This window comes from Dermacentor albipictus, chromosome 1, assembly GCF_038994185.2.
Source record: "Dermacentor albipictus isolate Rhodes 1998 colony chromosome 1, USDA_Dalb.pri_finalv2, whole genome shotgun sequence".
NCBI lineage: Eukaryota > Metazoa > Arthropoda > Arachnida > Ixodida > Ixodidae > Dermacentor > Dermacentor albipictus.
In genome coordinates, this window is record NC_091821.1 from 412,203,966 (window position 1) to 412,231,511 (window position 27,546).

At 47.7% G+C, this 27,546-nt stretch overlaps 2 protein-coding genes across 2 annotated transcripts in view; one reads left to right on the forward strand and one right to left on the reverse strand.

The window, feature by feature from the left end:
* LOC135913044 (4-pyridoxate dehydrogenase-like) lies at positions 1–27,437 on the reverse strand. The gene is made up of 11 exons (XM_065445683.2): positions 27,060–27,437; positions 18,314–18,516; positions 16,924–17,110; positions 16,576–16,707; positions 15,540–15,664; positions 15,071–15,238; positions 13,312–13,459; positions 9,337–9,497; positions 7,827–8,004; positions 1,297–1,519; positions 1–317 (listed from the first exon to the last, which is right to left on the reverse strand). Exons 1-11 carry the CDS (start codon positions 27,232–27,234, stop codon positions 173–175), a joined length of 1,845 nt encoding a protein of 614 aa, XP_065301755.2. The 5' UTR covers positions 27,235–27,437; the 3' UTR covers positions 1–172.
* Positions 1–27,546, forward strand: part of LOC135913045 (uncharacterized) — a 273,676-nt gene that overhangs the window by 116,368 nt on the left and 129,762 nt on the right. The window lies entirely within an intron of this gene.

Genomic DNA, 27,546 nt, shown 5'->3' on the forward strand with positions numbered 1-27,546 from the left:
TATTCCTTATCATTTTTTTATTTTTTTTACTATATTCGCGCTGTAAATATAATGGAAATGGCACATCGCATTACGAGTCCACGTTGCCGGGGAACAGCAACCCCAGGGCACGGACTGTTGCACTTGATACCGCAGTCCGACAGCGCAGCCAGCTGTGGTGGCCACGGTCTTGTCACTGAGCTCCTCCGTTGTCTTCTATGATCATAGATGCCGCTTTGCTGCCAATCATCATGCTTGGCGCGTTTGTGTGACCGGTTATTATGTCGGGCATCACGGAGGCGTCGGCCACTCGCAGGCCCGTCACGTTGCCTCGGACCCTGCGTGCAAAACATCGGCGTCGCAGTGTGACAGAAACGTGATTAGCCGCCCCAAGAACGACAACGTCCCCGGCCGGATGCTGTGGTTTTTCTCTTTTATGCTTTGCATGAAACACTTCTCCGTTAGCTGGTTCAGCCCCATACGAAAGCTCATTCATTCGCATTGCCGTGCCCCGTAAGCATGCTGTGTCACGGAAGAGCATGACACAGCGTAACAGGTGCGCCACAGTGATGGCGAGATGAAAGGCACAAATACAACACTCGTGATACCTACTGTGTCCCGTATAATTATTTACTGGCTAAGTTACCAAGTATTGTTCGTATGTCGTCGGCTCTTTATTTTTCACCCGTTAAACGTCGCACCGAATAATAGTAAGCGCAATGAGCGTGACGTATTTCTTTTTGGCGATTATTAACCGCGGGAATTAGCACCTTGAAAAAGATTCCTACCAACCCAAGTTCAACCATTGTTCGAGATTAATGCGTCAAGGAACAATCGAGACGGTAGAAGTATTGGTGGCATTTGCCAAACGTTGACGTCAGACAGTGCCATTTAAATCACGGCGGTGTTATTTTGCAGCGTTAGAGGTGCTCCCGGACCAAGCACGTCAGTGATGGTGGCGGCGTCTGCTCTCAGCCGCGATGCAGCCATTGCCGATTGGTAGGGCTGCTGAGAGCTGTGTGGTGCACCGTATTTTATGACGTACTTAGCGGCTGCACGATAGAGGCGTGCCTCAAGTCGCGTTTACGTTTTGTACAGTGTAGCCAAGATAAAGGCCAAGGGTGCTTGCTGCGTTAAGCACATATGCTCGCACCGTCGACTCATGTCACGATCGGGCTGACTAGTCGTTGACAACGAGCGTCAGCACGAATCGGAGCAGTCGTCATATTAACACAAATCGTTAATCGAAACACAACGTCGTATCCACCACTCAGGTAATACTCGGGTCGTTTGTGAAAATCCCTGTGTTGTGCATACCTGAGGCGTTCGTCCAAGACTGCCTCAGGATGAGAGCCCATGGCTGCGGTGCAACAAAGATGCCACACCGCTATAGCGGTGTGCCGGGAAAGGCACTCGATGTACTCCTGGCTCCAGAGGGATCCCGCGTCGGCGCACGGCGGAAAGGTCACTCCCCACGGCTTGGCACCGATACTCTTCATGGCGTCCGTGTTCAATACCCGGTCGATGAACATCTTCGTTCCTGGGGGTCATGCGCGAGGTCGCACGCAGGCAGGTTAACATTGTCTCAGCTGTACTATACGAGGCGGAAGCAAAACGTTAATAGTATTTCAGAGGAGCTTGCTCACGGCTTAGTGGGTGTTTACTAAAGGACAGGCTTACCGTTGAAACAACGGAACCTAGAGTGGCACAAAAATGACTAAAGGCGCGACGGCAACTGCGACGTGCTTTTCATTCCTTTTTTTTTGTGTTTCGTCTTTTTAGCCGTAAACACCTCATTTCGGAACGTGAACAATTCCACTGACAATTCAATGATTTCTGCGAGATGTTCCCCAAATCAAGATGACTTGTTTTTAGGCTAGTTCGTTCCCACCTGGGTGGCGTATACTGGCTCTAAGTTAAGTTCTGCGGTTTTACGTGCCGAAGCTACGATCTGATCATGACACGCGCTGAAGTGGAGGACTCCGGGTTAATTTTGACCACCTTGGGTTCTTTAAGGTGCACCCAATGCATGGTACACGGACGTTCTTGCATTTCGTCACTGGCCATGTGCGGCCAAGATTTGTCCCGCGCAACATCCAAGCCACTAAGGGGGGATATATATATATATATATATATATATATATATATATATATATATATATATATATATATATATATATATATATATATATATCTTTATATAGCCCTAGGTGGTGAAAATTAACCCGGAGTCCCTGACTACGGTGGACTTCATAATCATATCGTGGTTTTGCCACGTGAGATACCAGAATGAGGGGTTCCAGCCCGTACAAACGCGAGCGAATATAATAGGAATGGACAGGACAAGCCCAGTAACCACACTACTACAACCCAGAATGTAATTTTTCATTTTTTCGGCTAGTTGGGTGGTACTTGTTAAAGCCATTGTGGCCCAAATAAAATACATAAAGGACACAAGACTGGACATCACGGGCACTACCTTTGCGCATTTTAGTGTAGTTTTTCTTCAGGTCTTCTTGCAGACTAAGAAATCAGATCTCAGGGTGTCTACCATGTTGACATTTCCAAATTCCCTGAGTTTTCCAGGTTTTCCCTGAGTGCTTTTGCAAAATTCCCTGAGGATGCAGAACTATGTTTTATGTCAAGTCGCGCTGAAATCATATCGCCCTATGCTGTCACTCTCTAGTAAGCATATGAAAAAAATTTCAAAGAAAACCGACTTAATCCAATTTGAATACTAAGGAATAGTGTTTGTTATTAAAAAAAAGAATATAAGGAAGGGGTTATTAAAATGCACAGCAAATAAAATGTCTTCGAAAATATTTTCAAATCGAGTTGGACATTCTCTAGTACAAATAAAAAGGAGATGCAAACAGAAGCAAATATTTTCGAATATGAGCTATTTCTATCAACTGATAGCATGCTCAGTGCCATGCAACTGTCCTGACATACTCTCAGCTCGCGCAAGACGCCTCAGTGTTGTGTTTCACTGCTTTAAAGAGTTTATTTTGGTTTGGATGAGGGACACCTGCATCTCAGCATCAGCCAACAATTTGTTTTTTGAGCGCAGGCTCCTTCAAAGAAGCGGTCGCATACTTAATTCCCCGTTCATTCCTCAGTGCGTCGATCCTTTCTGTTCTCGCCCTCCTTTCGCCGCGCGTTCGCCCCACGGACCATTTGAAGAATACTCTTGGTCAATTTACAGTCAACGTCTAATTTTTCGGACCCCCCTAGGGGCCGCGAAAACTTCCGGAAAATCAGGCAGTCCGAAAAAATAAATTCATGTCTTTTACTGCCCTTAAGGGCTAAAATCGACACATGTACGTCTGAAAAAGCTCTGAATGCCTGTCAGTGCACTTATTAGGCATATCGGTGCTCCTACTGTGACAGGTGAGGGCGGGTGCACACGTGTAAAATTAAAGAATACATACAGTGTCCCGCGACAATTGCCCCTTCCTACGCTTGTTACGCTTCACCGCGTTACATGACTTATTGAGGCGAAGCAGACTTTCGGGAAAGAGCATTATGCAATGCGCCGGGCTTTCCGAGCTTCGAAGACAAAATTATTGCTGTCAGCGGAGAAATGAAGAAACACGGCACCGAACGACAAGAAGCTTAACAGCGAACGTCGAAGCAGCTAGGCCTAGCGTTGCCGCAGTGGTGGCTACGGCGGATCTGCGGATCTGCGTGCGAGAGCACCGGTTCAAGGCGGCGAGGTAATCAAAATAGCAGCGGTGGTGGTTTTCATTAATGCCGTCTCGGACCTGCGATCACGCAAAACGTTTAGAAAATCGGACGGCGAAGAGTTCTTGCGTCTGAAATTTCAGACGTTATGATACATTCACTCTTTGAGGTACGTGGTGGTGCCGCGAAGCCGTCCGAGTTATCGGGAATCCGAAAAGTCGGTCGTTGACTGTACACTGGCAACTCCTCCAGCCGAGGACGATTCGTTACGAGTCCTGTCTGTTTCTCGAGCCAGCATTACCGCGACTTTTGACCCTCTAAAAAATTACAGCTAATTTTACCTGATAGAAGCACAAATTCCCTGAGTTTTCCCTGAGTTTTTCCAGACTACTCAAAATCCCTGAGAATTCCCGGTTTTCCCGGTTTTCCCGGTTGGTAGACACCCTGGATCTAAATAGTGAATCTAATGGTGTCCGATCTTGAGTTCCTTGTGCCTGTTTGGTTTGCGCTAGAATGACTTAACCAAACATTTCTCAAATCTATTGTGTGAACTCGGTTCGTATTCATCAGCTTACGTTTAATCATGCGAAAATGTGATGAAAGCTGAAAGGTGATCTGCGCTACAGAGAGAGAGATGCAAATGAGAGAAAGGCAGGAAGGTTAACCAGACTTAAAACCTCCGGTTTGCTGCCCTGCACTAGGGGAAGGGAAAGGGGAAGTAAAGGCTGAAAGAAGAGCGCGACAAAAATAAAAGCGTGAGAAAAAAAATATGGAAAGGGACGAAATGGGGTCATTGTATTCTTTCTAATAGGCCACTGTGACGTAGAAAAGTCAACAAAGCCTTGACCGACTTTTGCTGCGATGACAGTTCACGTCGGCATTCCAAAACTCACTCTTCTTAAAGTGGCCTGTCGTCAAGGCGTGCCAACGCGGTCGCTAGTGACAACCGGTGCGCGCTGTATTGAGGACAGTGGCAAAGCACGTGTTCGATAGTCTCCTCACCGCCGCAGTGTCTGCAAGCCGCGCTGTCGTCCATACCGACTCAGAAGGCGAAGGATCTTGTGTAGGCGACACCAAGCCACAGTCGGCAAAGTACTGCTGTTCGGAGTCGAGAGAGTCCAGATGGGGGTCGAAGTCGAAGGAATGGGTCCAGTCGGTGTAGACGTGTATGATTTAAGCTTGGTGTGTTCCATAAAGTTTTGATGGCTTCATTTGCAAGCACACGAATTTTCGTTGCAGCGTCTGTTCTTGAGAATGGAATGGAGTCTTGCAAGCCCTCCTCATGTGCAGCTCGTGCTGTTGCGTCGGCATGTTCATTGCTCATTATGCCAAACTGGCTTGGAATCCACTGCAACGTGATGTCGTGTCCTTGCTCGACGAGGCAGTGAAGCTGCAGTCTGATTTCTAGGACTACTTGTTCGTGGGGCCCTCGGCGTAAGGCAGAAACCAAACTATGAACAGCAGCCTTGGAGTGAGTGAATACGCTCCATTTCTTGGGTAGTTTTTCAGAAATTACACGAAGTGCACAACGAATAGCAGCAAGCTCCGCGGCAGTCGATGTAGTCTGGTGAGATAGTCGTATGTTTATGGTGGAAGGTTTTGCAGGAAAGATCACCGATCCTGCAGACCCATTCACCGTGGTTGAAGCGTCAGTATATAGATGATGATGCTCTTTGTACGTCTCGTAGAGCAAAAGCAGTGAAAGCTGCTTGAGTGCTGGAGACGAGAGTGGGGCTTTTGTTCGTATTCCTGGTGCTATTAATCGAACCTTTGCTTGAGCCAAGCACCACGGTGGAAACGGAACTTTCGCTGGAGCTGCATAACCTGATGGAAGGTATGCACGATAAGGCAGGTCTGTTTCACAAAAGGAAGCATGTGGTCGATCCTCTGGCGGTGAGGCTAGATGATGGGCAGGGTCTCGAGCAAGGTGTCTTAGGTGAGCTCTGAGCGCTTCCATGACTATATGGGTTTTGGCTAGGAAATCGTGTGCAATGGCAATTGTTTCAGCCGTTGACAAACACCGCGGCAATGCAAGACACAGTCTAAGTGCCTGGGCCTGGACGCTTTCGAGTGTACGGATATTACTTCTGCAGGTGTTGGTCAGCACAGGCAAGCTCTACCGCAAATACCCAAGAAAGAGCGTCCTGTACAATTGCATCATTGCATGTACTGAAGTGCCCCAGACATTTCCTCCAAGAAAATTAAACACATCAGAGATATCCGTCAGGCGCTTCTTTAGGTAGGCCACATGAGGGCTCCAGCAGAGGTCACGATCAATGATTACTGCTAAGAATCGGTGCGTCCTGACATAAGGTATGCTTTGACCGTCGATAGAGACATCGTATGATCTGATTGGCTTTCGGCTGAACGCGACGAATGCGCATTTTTCTGGTGAGCAATTGAGGCCTTGTTCATTTAAGTATGCCGATGTTGACGTGGCAGCTTTTTGAAGCCTGGCGCGTACTTGCGGTCGTGTCACACCAGATGCCCAGATGCAGATGTCATCGGCAGACAGTGATATTTTAACTCTGTTCGGAAGTCGTTCCACGAGACCAATGAGCACAAGGTTAAAAAGCGTGGGACTCAAGACACCGCCTTGTGGAACTCCATGGTACGTATAATATTGCGAGGTTGGGCCAGCTTCAGTGCTAAGAAATAGAGACCACCTATGTAAATAAGTGCGAGTCCAACGACATAATGGACCGCCTATGCCCACCAATTCCAATGCTTCAAGTATGGCGTCATGAAGAACGTTGTCGTAGGCTCCCTTTATATCCAAGAACATTGCGACAGATAACCTCTTACACGTCTTTTGGTGTTGAACATAGGTTACCAGATCGATAACGTTGTCGATAGAACATCGATGACATCGAAAACCAACCATGGCGTCCGGGTAGATTTCGTAATGTTCAAGGTACCACTCAAGTCTGGCGAGGATCATTCGCCCCATTACCTTCCCAACGCAACTTGCCAGCGCAATTGGTCGGTATGAAGTAATCTCCAAGGGAGACTTGCCAGGCTTAAGAAGCGGTACCAGGCGGCTGATCTTCCAATCTTAAGGAACTTTGCCCTCCTGCCAGGATTCGTTATTGATAATAAGGAGCGCACTTCGTGCCCGTTTACCAAGGTGACATAGCATGCGGTAAGATATGTCATCCGGACCAGGCGACGACGACCGATTACATAGGGCGAGCGCCGCGTCAAGCTCTTGCGTCGTGAAAGGCAGATCCATGCATGAATCTCGTGAATCTGGAATACGATTCCGTATTCCTGCGCTAGTGTCTAGGCTAGCTGCGATCTCTCGGTACATAACAGACAACACACAACACCGCTTGGCCTTACAGCACATATAGTATAAGGCCATAGGTGGAAAGTTTTCATTTTTCCAAAGGGGGTAAGTGTTTTTCCGAGCGTGAAAAAAGCCCGTGAATAGACGCAAAGTCGACCAGTCGCGTGGCAGTTTTGCGTGCATTGTGAATCATTGTGAACTTTGAATGAGCTTTTTTTAACACATTCGCTTTTGTTTTTCACGCTTTTCGAAGGAATGTTCGCATCGAATGCTGTTATGCGCGCTTAACAGCGTTCGGCTGGCGCTACGCCTTGGCAAATGCTCCGCTGTGTCTCCGCATTTCACTTGTATTCGTGAGCCTCCGACGAATGTTTGGTCCAGCACTCTAAAAGGGGCCTTCCGAATAACTAGTGCACACGAAGGATACCACTAGCGTTGATTTTGCGAATGATATGAGAACTGACACAGAATGGTGTACCTTAATGTTTTTTTCGTGTTATGGGGGAAGATACCTTGCAGGAAGCAGATCACGTGACTAATGTTGCGTGTTTTCGTAGCCTTGGAGTCCAGCTTAAAACTGACCTGCTAGCCTGCCTTCGTGTTTCGACCACAATAGTATGCCATCGATCGACCGAGGCTATAGGCCGTGTTGAAATTTCATGTTGTCTCAAAGTATACTGCGGTAATTCACTCCTCTGTTCAATCTGTAACTAATTTTATGCCTTTAGTTGCCTAACACGAATACTCTCGATATTCTCCGGAAACTCTTGAATAACGTATTCAGTCATTTTACTGAGCTGCACTTGTAGCTAAACCTTAGCGAGCGCAAACGCGCCAGCATGTATACGTTCAAGCATACAAAGGCGATACGTACCTTGAGCAAGCGCCTTCACATCGGACGGGTGCTCCATCATGTTTGGGTCGATGTTTGGGTGGTCGAATGGGTTCTTGGAGCGCAGCGAGATGGAGCCACGTGACCTTGGCCGGTTGAGTATTGTTACTGCTCGAAAGCCATGCTGACCGTCAGTGGGCCCAATCATGCCGTCAAAAGCCTGCGATAAGGAAACCATGCGAAAAATAAAGACAGAAAAATGACACTTATTCGATGACGCCGTCTTTACCCTTTAACTTTTGACAATAGATAAACTTTGGTTGTAAGGAAAGCAAAACATAACTATAAGAAACAATTCCGAGGGTAAATTTAGGGAGGCAATGCTATTTCGCATATACAGGGTGTTTTAGCGAATACTTTCAAAAGTTTTTAAAAATTGCCTGTGACAGATAGCACAATTCTAGTCCATCAGCTGGTCTATGCGATACGGTGGACATGACTTGCCCAAAAACTTGAATTGCATAGTCGACTAATTGACAGATGTTTACGAATTAATTTTTTAACTAAATACCTTATGGCACATATTGCAATTTACAAATTCTAGTGGGTGCGACTGCAAGGCACGTCCACTTGAAAAAAATTTTGTGGATGACATCACTTACTAGATATGCGCCGTCAAACTAGCGGTAAAAATGCACTGTCGTTCCACTTACTTTCTTAACCAAACGTTGTTTTATGCATTGAAGCACCAAAGTAACTAGACCGCCAATGCGTGTTTCCGCAAAGTTTGGCAATTCATATCTCGAAACTGTTGTCATCCTGAGAAATCGTTCGACGTGGATCCCCGTTGCGAATTCCCCAGCTACAATTTGTAAATTGCTACAGGTGTCGTAAGCTAGTTAGTTAAACACCTAATTAGTGAAATTCTGTTAATTAGTTGATCGTGCGTTTCAATTTTTCGTGCAAGTAATGTCCGCCAGTTCGAGTAGATCAGCTCATGGACTAGAATCGTGCTATTTGCCACAGACAACATTTCTTAAATATTTTTTTTTTGAAAGTGTTCGCCGAAGCACCCTGTATAAGGTTGAAGGAGATGATAGTGCTTGGAAAACTGGCTTTTAAAGCGCGATTGCGTGCGGAATTCGCAGCGTCCGTTTACGCTGTGGTGATGACGCCGCAGTTGTGACCATGACTGCACGATAAGTGCAGTTGAATGGCAGCAAACGATGGCTCTGATTTGCGCCTATGGAGATTCATGGCACCACGAATGCACCAAGCCTGGCTGGCTGAGGCGCAGAAAGCGCGCAAGTGGCGCGCTGCTTTACACACGCAATATATACAACAGCATGTTGTTTGTGTGTCCTCACTGGGTCCCCGTTCGGGTTGCGCGCCGAATTCATCGCTTGGTGAAAGTGATGCTGTCATTTTGCTCCGTTTTTGGAGCTCACCGAGTTGCCGAGCCACTGCAGTGGCCTGCCAAATGGATGGTCAGCGAAACTTTTCATCTTTTTTTCCGGCAACGCCTTTTTTTTCTCTGTGGTTTGGATCTTACCTCCGGCACCAGTCCCAGCTCTGCCGCCAGCGCCCTGAACAACTGGGTGGCCGGTGACGTGCTAAAGGTCGCCACCTCGACGTCCGGGACGTCGGGATGCTCGGCGTAGTCGGTCTGCAGGAACTGCAGGAACTCGTTGCTCACCGGTATGGATATCGTGCCTGGCGCAGAAACAACGGGCCGGCCACGAGATCGGCAATGCAGCTAGACAGTCTTCGTCTCGTTCTTTGCAAATCACATAGTGTATTAACTTTCGCTGCCCACTCGCCTAGCAATGGACCACTTAAGAGGAAGCTGTAGCTCTGCGTTGGGTTGCTATTTAAATACACGTAGAACGGAGAAATCAATTTTCCCGGCAACACACTGGGTTGAACTTGATGAGGATTGTTGCATTTAAAACGAAACGTAAAAAAAAAAAAGATCTAGTGATGTAGTAAGCGGTTTCTTTTTTTTTGCGATGGCAATTATACGGACACTCAGGCGAAACTCTGTCGTCAGCGTCGCCTTGAGGTTCGCTCTCGCTCTTGGCTCTCGCTCGAGGTTCGTTCGCTTATCGCTCTTGTACAAAGTGCAAGAGCGATAAGATCACGGCCGCGTGCCGCATATTGTAGGTGCTTGGTGCATATATATGGTGGCTTGGTGCCGCGGCGACTTCGTGGGGTAGCGTAGCACGCGTCTTGTTAAACTTTTGTAAAAATCTTGTAACTGGTGTAATCGTGCCACCTAAGTTGTAAATTCATGTATGGAAAATTTTTCCGCTTTAGATGGCCGTATTTCACACCAAGCCTTGCGCATCTTGCAACAAGCGCCCCGCTCAACCGACCATCAGGTTACACTCGTCTGGTTCCCGGCTCATGTAGGCACCGTCCACCCGCACCTCCCCAACCTCAACGAGGTTACCCACTCCCTAGCGCGAGGCCTAGTTAACCGCGCGGGAGAAGGGGAGGCTGCCCCCACCGGTAGGGATCGCCTGACACGCTACAATGATCTTGTGAAGTCCTTCTACTTAGAGCGTAGAACCTTCCCCGGCCCACACAACAAACTATCCCGAGCGCAGGCTACAACTTCCCGCCTGCTACAAACCAATACTTACCCCTCCTTACAACTTTACAACAAGATCTACCCAGACATTTACCCCAATCCCACCTGCCATATCTGCAAGACACAGCCAGCCACGCTTCCACACATGCTTTGGGACTGTACACACCAATACCCGGACACTAACCCCACGACCCTCTCGTCGAGATGGCACGCTGCCCTGCGTAGCCCCAACCTTGACGACCAAGTCTGGGCGACCCAGCAGGCCTGCGAGGCGGCGAAGAGGCAACACCTCGACGTCCCCACGTGGGAGGCCTAGGCCCAGCCACCATCTCTTGCCGCTTTCAATAAAGTTTATTCAGTCAGTCAGATGCTCTAACGGCTTACAGCACCAGGATATCTGCTTCGGGTGCAGCGTTACGGATATATAAACTTCGTGCCTCCATGTTTATTGAAACTCGGCAATTTTCGGCTATCACTTTTAAATCCTGACATGCCATAAATCGAAATTGCGCTTCCTATATATACAGTCACGGGGAATTGATTTCTCTCGCTCAATTGCAACAATTTTAATTCATATCGATCTCGGGTTTGTCTCGTAAAAGCAGTTATGTGCTTTACATGTATTTGAATAGACGGCATCAGAGTGGGCTGAGAGCTAAAACTTCTAATAATGATCGTTGTCGTCACATCTGGTGCACTTGCTCTCTTTTTTTTTTCCTTTTTGCACCGTAGTAATTCCTAAAACGAGTGCAATAAAAATGAGGAAGTCGATTTTTCTGCAGCAAGTTATTCGCATCACTCAGTAAAAAGGTGTACTTGCTGTTAATTCCTAATTAAATAGGGTTTTCTAGTTTTTCATTAGTAAAATTGAAGTCATTTAGCGGGCATGTCGTTATCATTCCTTATGAATTATGGAACCCAGTACTGTTTAGAAGACAGTCATCTCCCGGAACTTCTCCAGAAATGAATATGTGTTTAAAGCAGTTTGTGCCACAGTGTGCAAGGAAACCGTACGTAGAACATGGACGGCGCCCCATACTGTGCAGGTGATTTTGAAACTCCTGCCTTTCTAGAGGCTCGTACTATGCGGACAATCCTTGAACATGCGCCGGCTACTACGAAATAATTAAGATTAATGAGTAATCCACAGTTGGCTGGATGCATTATTGGCGATTACCACGGACTTTCTTACATGCATTGCAGAGAATAATACGCCTCATTATTTCAAAACTCCTTCAGGCGCCAGTGAGCTGTGTACGCTGAAAACGTAGTTTTACTACACTTCTTGCATGTTCAGAGCAGTGAAAAGCATACAGCTGCAGAACGTATGGAAAGCTGTTTGTTGTTTTCCTTTTTGTGAAGTTTATAAAGTTTGCATAATGTGGACTTTATGCGCGAGCGCTCTACATAACATCAGATATTAGGACATCAATTACTTAATCTCCAGCGTAGTTGGAAAGCACCTGTCCATCAACTTGGAATATATGCCTGCTGGAAAACATCGTGAAAAATTCTAACAAGGAAGTGAACCCACTAATAACGACAAACTCGACTTACTGACTCCGAGCGAAAAATACTCAGTCGTTTATCCTTCAACTTGTTTTACTACTTTATACATAGTTGCAGCACATGTTCAGTGAGAAGTGTTATTAATGTGCATTCGAGTCATCTTAGTAACCAATGTTTTCGTCAGTGTTCTTGCTTTTTATGGACCATCTCGGCGTGCCGAATTGTGCAGGTAGCAGCCAAAGGGGATAAACCTTTTTGTATCTGCTGCACCCTTATAGAGAACCAGCTATTCATCGACGAAACTTCTTGCAGACCGTGCACCGTCTGCACAACGGAATTGAGAATTTTACGCGAGTGCGTTCCTAACAAAACGAGCGCGGCAGATTGGCCTCCGCATTTGTGTTTCTACCATGTAGAGAAAGTTCGAGCGAGCGAAGCAGAGGTGCCGAGTTTAGCGAAACGTGAAGATCTTAGTTTGTGAATCCCGTAGGCGAGCAACAGCACATTGATTTTATGTAGTTTGTTTCATCCCGTGCTGCATCCCAAACTGCGCACTCCATCTGCCACCTCCTTGTCGTTTCCATCAATGTTTATCAAGGTATGGCGTTGGAGGCCGAAAGCGCGCTACTGTAGTCAGCCTGCTGGCCTTTTCTATGCTAGCATTGCGGTTATTATCACTATTTCCTCCAGCCATATCACTATTTCCGGCCATTCCCAAGGTCATTCTACGCAAAAAGAAAGAAAGAAAGACATAATTACCTATGCCCTTACGGGGTATGCAGGCCGCGTTTAATCCAACTATTCCGCGATGATCGAGAATAAGCCACGTAAGACATTCGCAAGGAAGGAAACCGCAGGTGAAAAAGAAAAAAAAGAACCAGAGTAATAAAAGATGACATTGCTCTAATATAGTTAGGTATCTGAAGCACGGCCGCCACAAGTTACGCGCAATCGGAACGCACAAAGGACCTGCGTGTAGAACATGTAAATCTCTCTCTCTCTTTCTTTAGACCTATTAACCTGACCACAGGCCTGAGATTTTGCTGCAGGGCGAATATCATTGAGGGCGAATATAGGTAGGCACGCACATGTCATTAACATGTCTTCAACAAATAGGCACTAAAGAAATGCTAATCATGCTACACCGCCAAACAATACCTGCTCAACCTAGAGCACTTCAGAAATACCCTGTACAACACGACCAACACAGGTAGACAAGAATGGGGAACCATAACGTGCCTAGTCTTCTTCCCTGCCCTTGTCGCAGAAGCACTTCCGTGTGCGTCAGCACGAACTACCATGAACAACAACAACAACAACGACAACAAAAACAACAACAACAACATAATCGTTATACAGCTTTTTTTTACAACATAATCGTTATACAGCTTTTTTTTACCTGTACTTTTCTTTTTGCCTTCTTACCAGTTCTGTTGATGGCGTACTGCTGAATGTCGTCAAAGCTTAAAGGTGGTATGCCAACCTCCACGTCAGTGCTAATGGGAACACCAGGAAAGAGCGCTGGGTGGTCTTGAAGGTTGCGGCCGACTGGGAGATCGGCGACTACCGGAATCTACAAACAATGTCACACCAGTTCAAGCTTAATAATGAGAGACAAACCACTCTCGTGCTGTGCAGCGCACGAGGGGACACGGACAACAACAACAAAAAAATGTGTGTGTGTGTGTGTTTTGACTGCAACGTTGCTGTGTCGTACCCGTGACCCACTGCACGACTGACTACCCCCACCAGTGTATATTCGTGAAGTAGCGCACCTCTTGTCCCACTGGTTGCAGGAAGTAGCAGAGAAGTAGTACCCCATCGATTGCACCTTATACTTTCCCGTACTGACAACTATAGTCGTGAGGCTTGTCCAAGGTGGCGGCATCATAGTTTCCTTCTGCTGCCTTTTAGAATTCAGGCTTGCAACCGGCTGGTGAGCACGAGGTCGCGGTTCGATCCCCGGCTGCAGTGGCTGCAGTTGGATGGAGGCGAAATGTCAAAACGCCCGTGTAAATAGATTTCGGTGCACGTCAAGCAACACCAGGGGGTCGAAAACAATCCGCAGCCCTTCATTGTGGAGCTCTCCATTGCTCTAGTGTTTCTTTGAGACGTTAAATGTAAATAAATAAATAAATAAAATCGAAACATCGCTGCACGAGCGTCTTGGGCGTTCAGTAACGGTTCAACATGAAGCGACGATTTTGTTCTGGAATGTCTTGTTCATCAGGATGCCTTTGAGGCTAGTCTTCAGATTCTACTCCAGTGGGCCCCAAGAGGAACCGCACAGTCATTGTCGGGGCTCACAGCATTGTGCTTATTGCAGGCGCAAACCACTTGCCACCGTAATGAACTCAAGGCTTATCACGCTTCTTCTACGGGTGCATGCCCGGATGTCTGTTGCGATGGTGGGAGCCTTTATATCTTCGGCCTGACGATAATGATCCTGATGCAACGTGTGGTATTTTGCAGCTGTATATTTGTTGCATTATTGATTTCTAGGTGGCCTCCTATAATTTCGGATTGCCAAATGCACGCAATATCATGTGTCTGTGTGGGAACGTTATCTCCAACTTCTATATCGTGATTGTGAGTATTGTTTAGTAGAAGCAAACATTAAAAATATCCTATGGCAAATAGCTTGTATGTCACATCAGCTGTATTTCTTGAAAGGGCGGGTATTAGGATGACAAATCGCAGTGTGCTTTTATACCAACCTGCCAGTAATTAACAATGTATATACGAATTCTGCGAGGCAAGTTCCAGTTGCGCAATAATGTGGAGCATTAGTTAAATTATATCAATTTGTCAGAACTTGAGTGCGACTGGCCCGTGTGAACACATTTCACTTCTGGGGCCCTCCCTGTGCGTGCGCGAATTCACCGCATCTTTCCTTCCTTTCTCTCTTTCTCTCTGTCACTTTCTATTGCCCCTTTGCCGTCCCCCAGTGCAGGGTAGCCAACCAGACGTTCATCTGGTTAACGCCCCTGTCTTCTCCGTTCCTTTCCCCTTCCTCCCTTCTGTGAGTAGTTCCAGTTTCAAAATCTTTGGGGAAATGCAATTACCGCCTTATCAACAGCGGACTTCCCCACCGTCCTCGTACAATGTCAACCTAAGTGGCAGCTTGAGCAGTGTTCGATAAAACGTCGCTGACTATTTGAAACGCCAGCAACGTGGTGCTGACCTGTAACCGTTCCAGGTCTTCTCTGGGCCCAACTCCAGAAAGCAGCAAAAGCTGAGTGGATCCCACGGTTCCTGCCGAGAGGATCACCTCTCGCGTGGCGGTCACGCTTCGCGGCCGCCCAAGCCTAATAAACGTCACGCCCACGGCACGCTTTCCGTCGAAGTTCACCTGCGCGCCAAAACAGAGGGAAGCAAGTCACACGTACGGCGCTTAACACACGAGGACACGTGATGATGGTAGCTACGGCATGCTGTCATCATATGCTCGTTCAAAACCATGATGTATGACGCAAACAATAAAATACGTTGAACAACTTGGTTATCAGTTCTGCCTTTCCGAATTGGGAAACTGCAGGAAAGATATCAGAAACATGCTTCCTTCGAGGGTAACATACAGAGCCTCTGAGCACACACGGAGCCCACTACGGTGGGTGTGTTAGTTGCCGACACGGTTGGCCTCCCTCACTTACCTTCGTCACGTGGCTGAGGAGCGCCACATGTAGGTTCTTCCGCGCTCTGACGACGGGCTGGATGAAGGCCTTGCTGGCGCTGAAGCGCTCGCCGTTCGCCACGTTGTTCTGGATTCGGGAGCAGCCTAGGGTTGAGCGGAGCGGTCTGAACAGCTGCGGAGACTGCTATGTTTCTTGCAATCAGATCTAGGCGCTGCAGTTCTCTCCTATCGAGAAATCCCATATGCACCATAACTCCCGTATTCAATAATCTGCATAATCTATCGGAACATACGGGTACTTTATAGGAAGGAGTAGCAATCATAGCGCAATAAAATACGAGGGCAAATACAGAGGGCCAGGATAGGCGCTAACACCTTGCTAAGCAAAATTTTATAGCAGCCCGATCTTCTTATGGCATCGTTTGATATTTATTTTTATAAAATACTGCGGACAAGAAGTCCAAGCAGAGTGAGCAGCATACAAAAGATTATATACACAGAGCAACAAGATGAAACAAGTGTATAACACGTTTCTCACACAAATTCTTTGGTCATAAGGTAGACGATTACGATAAAGTTAAACTTGATAACAATACAACTATAATTAATACACGAAATAACATTATTTACACAAATGGTATGCAGCTCAAGAGCACTGGGGATATGCTTCAGTTAGTGTATTCCGGTCAGCTACTGTTTGCGGAAAGAAAGAGTACCGAAAAGTGTCAGTCCTTGCGAAAATAGGTGTTAGAGAATGAAGGCAGTAGTGTCGAGTGGGTCTACTTATCAAGGGGGATATGCATTTTGCGGTGTCTAAGGCTAGCCTATGATCAATTAAGTAAGTGTTATAAGTGTTATGGGGCATATCCAGCTATTGCATATGACTGGGAACATACAGGAACCGATATGTTCATATGACATCATAGCATACGAGTCGTATGTGGCATAAGGGCTTTTTTATGTAGAGTTTCGCGAAAGAATCGCGTAGGCGTAAAGCGGCAGGATGAAGACTGCACGCAATTCAATCTGCCCAACTGACTCAGCACACGTGTCACCTGATTGCGTAGGGCCGTTGTATTCCACGTGAGCGTAGCCAGCCTCTCGGCAGGCCTCCATAAGGAGGTGGGTGAGAGGTGTGCTGGTGTTGGAATAGTCCACCGGTATCTCGCCTCCAGCGCCATGACACTCTTCCAGTGCACGTACATGCGAAGAAGTAGAGAAGGACATGATACGTCATGGACTTCGCGTTCTCGCCTGGTGGCAGCAACCGGCGTTGAGTTTAACTAGTGTGCGCTCGTCACGCATGCATGCAGGGTCACGAGCAGTGGAGAAAGGCGTCATTGCGAAGGCTATAGAGCGTGCCACGGTTTTCTCCCGAGAAGAAGGTCTTAGGTTACACTCACCATCCACTGGACCTACACGGTAGTCTTCGATGTCTTTGAAGTGCGGCAGCACGTCCTCGTACGTCCACCCTTTAGCTCCGTACTCGAAGGCCCAGCGGTCGTAGTCATCAGGGTTCCCCCGCGTGTACATCATGAAATTCAGCACGCTGCTTCCACCGAGCACCTTGCCACGTGAATGTGCTAGTCGCTGCGTTTGGTACAACAAAAGCAAAAGCGGTGGGAAAGATCACTTCACAACCGACGCAATGTGAACTGAGCAGCTCAGCCCCTTTCTTTGTGGCCGGCCATTCTGCACTGACGCAAAAAAAAAAAACGTCAAGGCTGACCGAGTGGCCCATCCTTAAGTGGGCGTAGTTTGCATTGTACAAGCCGTATTTCGATGTTCTCTGCAACGTCACAAACTTACTCTGCAATGCTTACGCGATTGCATCGCCGCGCTATTTAATAAAGGCCAAGCTCCGAGCCACGCTCCGGTATGTGCTCATTATCGTCCGGCCCTACCCGCGAAGGCGGGAAAGCGGTTGTTTGAAGACTGCGCGCATTCCTGTAATTCGGAGTATTCTAGGATTATTCCCAGTGATACCCTTACAAGGTTGCCTGTTCGAACCCCTTCAGGAATATTCTCATTTTGTCCGAGCCTGTGTACGTTTTGCAAAATTATTATGTGGACTTTCCAATTTTCACTGTCTAAAATGTGATGTTATACACCGATTCAGGTCAATTTGTTCACATGTTGTACATCACGAATCACGAGATCCCTTTCCTTGGGGCGATCTAGAATGCCATCCACGGCTGATGGCTACCATCTTCCTTACTCGCCGTGGCTATGACGCGTTTTCCCATTAACCAGGAGTTTTGAACTCTTGTGTCCTCAACGCAAACCAAAAGACTCAGTGCCCTTCCGCTGTGTCAAGAAGGATGACCAGCGAAGCTGTGTATGCGGGCCCATTAATGGCGAAATTCGCCTCCGCTGCGGGTCGGCCCAACATTGCACTACCTTCGGGTTCGGCGCCCGTATGGAGAGGGCTTAACGCCTGCTTCACCTCCGCCGCGGGTCGGCCTGGTATTGCACTATCTTCGGGATTGGCCCACGTATGGGGAGCTTTTTGTCTACACACGGACCGGATACTGGGGGAACTAGCCCTTAACAGCTTCGCTGTAAAATTGGTCAAGTCATTGCGTTTCATAATTGATTAATTAAGGACGACGAGCCGGCTGTGGAAGACGACCACGATGCTAGAGCCATTCCTGATGATGATAGTTTTGTGTTAGCACACGGACACGATCCTCGGGAAAGTAGCCCTTAACAGCTTCGCTGCAAAAGCATGTCAGACACGGTGATGGCACTCGATTTATGAGCCTACACGCCTTTATATATAGACAGGCCGACCTGGTTCCGCAAGGAGAAGGCAGCATGCTTCTGCGGCACGCTCCAGTAGTCCCAATCGTCGTGACCTCTAAGGTTGAACGGCGCGAAAGCCGGGATTTGCCGAGAGGCTTCCTCGAGTCCTCCGGCTTCCAGGAGGAGCACCGTGACGCTGGGATCCGCAGACAGCCGGTTGGCGATGACGCAGCCCGCGGAACCACCGCCGACTGCGTGAAAAGTGGGAAGGTGCCACCGCTGAACTTCGGAATGCGAACAGGTCTGGAGGATTACCACCGCTCACTCAAGATTGAAAGTCGTTTGTGATACGGCTTTCGCGTCAAACCAATCAGAAAATGTACCGTCCATGGTGGAAGAACTGAGCGTCCTATAGCTCGTATTGCGACTGTTAATGCGAATAGCACTCTTAGAACGACAGAAAGCTGAGATAGTTGGTAAGGATTCATTATGCAAGAAAAGGTGAGGCGTGCAGATAGGACACAAGACAAGAGAAGTGGACAACACGAGTGCTGGCGTTCGTGTTGTCCACTTCTCTACTCTCGTGTCCTGTCTGCACGCCTCACCTTTTCTTGCATAATAGCATTCTTAGCCAAGGTCAGTGACTTTGGATCCGTCCGTCCACATCAAATTTCACTGGTGCTGCGCGGTATCTAGGTAGCGCAGCGTGCCCACCAGGAAGCGCGAAGAAGACGCTAGGTGCAGTATATGGCTCATACTTGACGCGTTTGAGCTGTGGCGATACGGTGTGTTGCGGCATCGCTTGAACACCATAATCGCATAAATGTCGGCAGTCATTGTGAGCTGTGTTCTGCCGCAGTTTTTCGTGCCTTATTTTTGTCACGCCATATTTTGCACGTACAACGTGCGGGAAGTCCGCAAAAGCAGCAACGGAGTGAAGAATGGCTCGAAAGAATATCGGGGACTTGAGCCAGAACGAGCCGAATCGCGTGCCCAGCTATGACGTTACAGCAACTGCGAGCGCTTGCTCAACGGCGCCACCAAAACTTGCCTCGACAGCACGACTTCGAATACATACCGCGAAGTATCTTCGACCTGCTGTCAGAAAATTCAGAGGGTATTAGAAAGGAGACGACCGCAGAGAAGGGCAGACGCTCGGTAGAATGCTTATTGGAAAAACGTCGGTGTACTTTGTGCTCTTGTAACTGCTCTTGTAATACTTGTCGTTTTAAAAGGTTTCTATAGTGCGACATTTTTAAGCGATAACAACCTACAAGCTCATCAAGCGGTGCAACTAGAACAATTACAGTAGCAACAGCACTCTTCTGCCCAAGATTTGCGTACGCGACGCGCAAAGGAGAATCTTTTCTTTTTTACTGGGAAAATGTCAGTGTAACTAGATGCCCTAAAGCATTTTACGTGCCTCTTCTCACGGTTTTCTCAAAAATTGTCAGGTAGGCTCTATCGGGGACGCAACCATCGTAAGACGCGTGAAACGTCTTGTGCGCGCTGCTGCGGGGGTATGTGCACTAGGGCACAGAAGCGACGTAACTAAACACACAAGTGACATTTATTCACGCATTATAAAGCTTACCTGCTTAACTTATGACACAGCTGCAGCTGGTCCTACTGTCACGTATTGCTATCGCGCTCGCTCCCTATTCGCAGTGGGCCCGCCGTGGTCAGAGGTGGTGGCCGCGAATTGACATCTCTGTGTCGCGCCGTCCGAATCTCTTCATGCCATAGACTTCCGGAGCCTATACGTGTCGGACAAGGGCATGCGATAGCCCATCATTCGTAATAGTTCTGCGAACAATTTCCACGCCTTGTAAGCTTTATAACTGCCGATGTGCACGGGCTTGAATTTTATAGAGTATAGCTGCTATAACTGAATGAGTTGTCTGAAACGCGACCACATCCCGCCTGCATCGACAAACGGACTGCCGAGCTATGCCTCTCTCAACGCTAGGCGAGAGGCTATATTTAACTCCGATTGCGTCATGCGTGGGCACGTGCCATGCAGGATCGAATAATTGGCTTCTTTCCTCTTGAGTAAAATTTCAAGGTAAGGCACGTGGGTACCATGTTTCCAAAGAGATAAGCGATATGCGTTTTCGTTACACGCGATCTTCAGCAAGCCACTCTCTATGCTGACCGAGCTGAGAGACGTTTCACGTAAAAAACTGATTTACTCTTTAAGTTTATATATAGTTTATAACTTGGGGAAATCTGGGAAATGTTAGGGATGATATCCAGGCAAACTTTGAAGTTTGTTGATTAGGGGTTTAACGAAATTGTTACGCCCTCGTTTTGCGCTCGTCCACAGAAGTAACATGAAAAGCTAACATAGTTTCCCCCTACCGTAGAAGGACGCAAAGCGGCAGCAATTTCATATGTAAACAAAATGGGGGCCATTCGTTGAGGTACGTGTACCGAAAGTTTGAAGAATGTAGGCTAATTATGTGCTCTCAAAATTATGACTGAACACTCATTTCCTCCTAATATTGTGTTTAGAGCATGTAGCTGGTTGCCGGTCTCCTGGATTAATTATGCGAGGTATCTTTATATTTCGTTCAAGTAGGAAGCAGGTTGTCAGTTAAGAAGGATCAATATTTAATATGCGTACTTTATTTACAGTCTTTCTAATAAAATTACTTGCTCAAACGTTCTAGTGTCATACTGCCGTCATAGACAATGTTCCCAGAACCTTATTGCACATGACGTCGTATATAATATAATATAATATAATATAATATAATATAATATAATATAATATAATATAATATAATATAATATAATATAATATAATTAAGTTATTGTTAAGTGAAAATGGGAGGCATGTTAAATTTATTATGCGGCGAACTTTTTTTGTACCTGGCTTAAATCGTAGCTTTGGTAATAATTACTGAACTCTAGCTTTTGTTGCTAATCTTTATGCGTTATAAGAGGTTCGTAGTTGGTTTCCCCGGTACATCAGTGAAATAAAGATGGTAACTATTTAGATTTGGCGAAAGTAAATGGCCAGTTTTGCTTTATGTGTAGGCAGAGTTCAAATTGAGTGGGTAAATTGAGCCCTTTGCAATAAATTACTCGTGAAAGTACTCCGTAGCATTAAGAGTGTATTTTAATGAGAGGTGTGAAATTTAGCGCGCGCGTTTTGGCGTAAAGGCCACCGAGATCAAGGTCAGCAAAAGCAGAGGGACCATTGTGGCAAATCAGCATACCAATCTCAATATGTGTAGATAAAATAACAGCCTATGCAAAAAAAAAAAATCCTAAGTAGGAATTCAAAATTGTCATGCGGGCGTTTTCGGCTATGTTTCGCAATGTCCCGACACAACTATATGCAATATCAAGTTTATATCTGTTGTATATCTCTTTTAAATGAGTTTCATGTTAGTTTTAATTTGTGGTTAAACATTAAAAATTCGAGGTAAATTTATTGACTTTACAAATAATTACTGAACCCTTAATCGCCCTCTTTTTTTACGCGTTATACGAGGCTGCTAGTATTTTTCCGTTATGTCCTCGGGGAGCTAAGCAAGGCACCTTGTTTATATTTGTTTAAAGTTAGGCACAGGTTACGGGTAATGTTTACATTAAATTAAAGGTTTGTGGAATAATTATGGCCTTAGCAGTAAATGACGTAATCAAGCGATTTGGAGCTTTATAATCGTGTTTATCGAAGAAAGCAGGATTTATCCCGCTGCCTTGGAAGAGCTATAATTGCAAGCAAGATCGAATTTAAAACAAATATGTTAAGGTGGAGATGAGCACTGAGGTCAACGTCCTCGCGAAGTAAAATGGGTGTGGAATAATTACTTTCTTTGTAGAAAAAAAAACATTCGTAACAAGTGCTGGATACCGTCATATGCGGGAAATGTTTCAAACGGACCAATCGCATGCGGGACACATTCTAAAATATGTGATTTAGTCATAAGACACCAAACTGTTTATGTCAACCGCTCAAAAGAAACAGTTTTGCTGGAATTTGGGTAGTGATTCGGCAACGTCACGAGAGTCTGCTGCCAGTTCTGCCATTTCGCTTTGCGTTCTACGAACGAGAACTTGCCATACGGTATAAACCGATGGTCTGGGTCCGTTTGGCTGCATGTTAACCGAAAATCATTTACGCGTGGGCGGCAAACAACTGGCGAAAAAAAGTGTTCAGGGTTCTTAATAAATAAATCAAAGTCTGTTGACGTAACTGGGCAAATGGAACGCGAATGCCGACGCAGTTACGCCCGAGTCCAGTTAGTCGTATACATGTAAGTCACTTGATCGATCTCGGTTGCCTGCCTTTACGTCGCAGCCCTCGGTCAGCTCTTGTGAGAGCCGCTGCCTCTTAACAGGTTTGGCGACATTGCGCCACAGAAGAGTCGTCGACGTGTAGAACCGCACAAGAGAGAAAGTCGCATGCCCCGATCTCTACTAGTACGCAGTGCTTCAGAGAGACAATGGAACGTGCCATCGAGATTCCTCGCGTTTACTGCAGATGAGAGTTCAACGATAGCACGTATCTCTGATGACTGTGTGGTGCTCCGAGATCGAACTGCCTTGCTTCAGTGCTTCCTAGAAGTGATGGCTTCATCCTCCTGATTACGGGAAGCCGTGTAGCGAAATAATAATAATAAAAAATGAAACAGCTGGGATGCTCTTTGCAATCACCGCGAATGAGAGAGAAGAGACGGCAGCTTCTCTTGACCTTCGTGAACTTCAGAAGCCGGGCTTATGTCGCTTCTTGTTGATTATCTTCTGCAGCGTTAGCTGTTATGAGCTCATTCCAATAGCCCTTTCGGTTGGCGATGGTGTCCGCCGTCACAGACGCGTCGCGTAGCGTCGATACGTGCTCACCTTACATTACAGTTGTATATTGTCGTGCGTATAAAGCCATACTTGTCCAAGTGACTCCTGTTTTAATATTTCGTGCATGCACGCGTTTAACTATCACATTGGGACGATACATCTTTTGAGAGGGAGGAGAACGCCGCGTCTGTAGTGTGGCAAGAACAATGACGAAAGGAAGACATCGTCATTTACAAAAAGAGGTAGCGAACAAGAATAAGTGAGTAGCGCGCTATATTAAACAGTCCGATCTTGTTACTGTTCCTACGGACTGAAGCCTCGGACTTTCCAGTCTTCACTTGCATCGTACCGTGACACGTATCATGTGACCGTCACACGTATCAAGGGATGCGAGATGAGCGCCGTCCCGTCTTACCTCTTCGCAACACGTTATGGCGCCTCCTCGCAAGGTACGAACTGTTGCTAAAGAATCGGCTAGTATAGAACTACGCTTGCGGCTGCAACCAGGCAACGTCGGGCTCAGCAGACCACTGTGCGGAGAACAGCGCAAGCCGCAGGTCGCCGTCGATGCCGGACGGACAGTTTAGTTCGTTATCGAAAAGACGTCCCCGTCAAAAAAAAACTTCGCCGCGAAGACCGTTTAAAGCGGGTTGTAGAAAATGCGGCCTGACATGTTCGCCGCCGAGACACTCAAGTGTGTACTGGCAAAACTGCGGCCTGGCAGCTTCGCCGCGAAGACCACCAAGTGCGTACTGCCGAAAATCAGGCACGACAGCTTCTACGCCAGCAAGCTCACATGCGCTCAGCCGACAATGCGGCCCGACAGCTTCGCCGCAAGGACCCTTGTGTGCATGCTGCAGAATAAGAGGCCGTGGAGCTTCATCCTGCATGATAGTCGTCAACATAGAGGCAATGGGCGGTCTGGTCCATCGTGTAGTTGGGAAACTCGCCCACACTGAAGTAGATGATTCGGGACTCGCAAAAAGACTGGCTCGGATTCGACTGTAGTGCCGCGGGAAGACTGGCATGGCTAAAGGCGGCACCATTGTGCAGCGTACAGGGGAGCGCTGTCCGCCTCGTGTGGGTATCACTTGAACAACGCGTGGTGACAACGTTGAACCGTACGGTTGACATCACATGCCATTGCACACAGTTACCCGTGGTGCACGGTTACCCGTTGTGCAGGCTAGCACAATAATTATTCATAAGTCTGAAGGTGGCATGTATACTAGCATTGTTTATCAATACAACAAATGTCAACCCCAGAAACTTGCGTACGTGGCACTCAGTCGAGCCACATCACTTGATGGCCTTTACATTACGAATGCTGAAGGCGACTTAAGGTTTAACACGCCGGCGTAAACACAGATCGAGCGCTTCGTGACGAATTCCACAGACTCAAACAACATCGCCTTGATACAATCATGCAACGTTGCTTTGCGCTGCCAGATCAGCCGCACCGATTTGCCATCTGCTCTCTCAAAGTACGGTCTCTGGCTGCGCACAGGCTTGATGTCATGCACGAGTACATATTAATTATTGCGAGTGTCCCTACCTTGTTTCTCCGAGACCTGGGGTCCCCCACATGACATCACCGGCTACATATTGCCGTGTCAGCGAATAGAACTGCGCGCCGGGCCTCGGGTGTGGCAATATACGAACTACGAAATCAGTGTGTTCCATTCAAACTCGTAGGAGCACCGGACATGGACTTTGCCGACGTGTGCGCAGTGCGTAACTCCGAGGGTGTTGTGGTTGCCTCAGTGTATGAGTCACCAGGTGCTCAACACGGGAAGACTGCGGGCTTCTTGGCACCTTCTTCGTTCCTCAGCACGACGTGCCCCTAATTGCTACTGGTGGTTTCAACGAAAACACGAAGGGTCCCCATAACGTCAGGTTCGTACACTGTGTGCAAGAAGTCATCGGCATAGAATTTGTACGCGATTCAGCTCTTCGCGCGGCGGTTCTTGTTCGAAATTTGTACTTACAAACATGAAAGTGCCCTCACTGCCCCGCTGCATGTCTTTCTCGACATACTTTTCCGACCATAACGCACACCCGAGTGAGTTGCACAATATGTATGCAAACAAAAGCACGACTTGCAATATATTTGCTACTTGTAGTTACCGTGTTCGATAAGTTTACGACGGTCTCCTGTGGAGACACTCGTCCAGCTAACGCTGTGACTGTGCTGGCGTGCCGCGGAGGCCTGTGGCTTTCTTTTTTCCTAGTACGTCCAGTGATGGTTACCGTGTCCAGCCGCTGGGAGTCGCAGCCTTCACTCCCGGCCGCGGAAAGTGAGATCTGGTGGTGGCAACGCCACCACCAGAATTGCCACTGCAATTGCCACCGATCACAAATGGAAGCTTTCTTGAGCGATCTCTACGGGGTTTAGCGCCCTTGGATGGGTCAGTCGGTCGGTTTGTCGCCTCGATGGCACAGGCCCAAACTTTCGCTTAAAATAAAAAGAAAAATAAAGAAATTAACAATTGCGCGTTTTATGGCGTTTCGAAATCCGGTCCCCAAGCGGGGCAACCTGATAAAACAAAAATCAGTGGTGATTCAGTGGCAAATGCAAGAGAAATGCGTTAGCATTACGTCGCTTTTCTTTGAGGTCCGCGATTCCACGATTTTGAAACAAAATACCATATCTGCGCAGTAATTCGAACGCTATGCAGCTCAGCTATGGACCTAGTCGTCCAAAAGGTGGTGCTCACGGGATTTCGGCCATCTAAAACACACACACACACACACACACACACACACACACACACACACACACACACACACACACACACACACACACACACACACACACACACACACACACACACACACACACACACACACACACACACACACACACACACACACACACACACACACACACGCACGCACGCACGCACGCACGCACGCACGCACGCACGCACGCACGCACGCACGCACACACACACACACACACACACACACACACACACACACACACACACACACACACACACACACACACACACACACACGCACGCACGCACGCACGCACGCACACACACCTCTCTACCATAGCATGTGACCGGCTTCCCGCACTTCACAACCGGCTTCCCGCACTTCACACCGCAAACTTTTTTGTTCGCTTTCATACTACTAATTGTAATTATGCACTAGAAGCGCACTTGCGCTTTCAATTACGCACTAGAACTTCGAGGCTCTCGACGCGTGAGTCGCGTCTCATTGCACAAGTTTACTGATAAAAGCGAGCGCATTCACTTTGCGTATAGCTGACATTGAATTTAGATTTGCACATGGCAAATAAAGAAGACCACACTGCCGCGCCGTCATTCACTTGCAACCTTCATTCAGTCGACGTCATTAATTTGAAACTGAAAAAAAAAATGGCCTTGAGCCCAATTTTCCGGTTTCAGGGGCACAAAGCTGGCTGTGATAATGGAGAACTTTCCTCGTGGCGTACGATGGTTTACACGCTGTGGTCGGTGTGTGTCGGTCGGTGGTTGCGGCTGTGTTGCGTATTTTGTTATTTTGTTTATTTTTCTTTCGTAAGCTATAGGCTGAGGTCCACGGGTTCATGGACTAGAGATGCCGCCCAGCTGGGACGATTCTGGCGTCGGCTCGCTTTTACAAATGACGTTTATTCCTTCTCCTGCAAGGTCCGGCGGGGGGCCTAAAGAGCGGTTGCGAGATGCGGCCGTCGCCGAAACCCGTTGCACGCGACGTGAGGAAAGTCGGCTCCGCATTTCTTATTGTTTTTTCTTGTAGCGCGCCGGGAGGGTCTTGTTTTATCCTTGTCACCTAAGATTCGCTGTTTTTTTTTTACTTCTACTCTCTGCGCATCCTACTAACCGGTGGGTATGCAACAATAGCCTTACGCACGGCAGGCGCATGCATGAACATGCGCGCACACACACACACACACGCACGCATGCCTTTGCCCGTAGTACACGTGACGGATCCGACATCCCTACGCACGCCTCACCGATTACGTAGTCGTAGTGCTGCCGGAGCACTCCCAGCTCGTAGTCGCCGATAACGGGAAGGTCCGTGAAGGGTGTGTGCGCCAGCAGGTTGACGATGCCGAACAGCAGGCCTAGCGCGGGCTGGGCCGCCGGGACGCTACTCCACGGGGCGGGCGCCGTGGCGTTCAGATCCATGTTTGCGCCGTGTTTGTCCGTGGCAGAACACGAGCTCGTCTCGTCGCAGTAGGCGGGTCGTTTTTTACCGCTCCTGGCTTATCGTCCTGTCGCGGCGCCGTTTCAGGCACAGACCTTGCTTGCGCCGATGTCTATTGTTGTACGCGGGGGAGAGGGGAAAAAAAAAGAAAGCGAGGAAGAATGAAGGTATGCCCCGCGATATTCGAGCGGCACTGGCGTCGCGTGCGTCCAACTGGGAGCGTTTCAGCGCCGCTTCTTTTGTGTAAATGCGGTGCACGTGTCAAACTGAGAGAGGGTTTAGTCGCAGCGAGA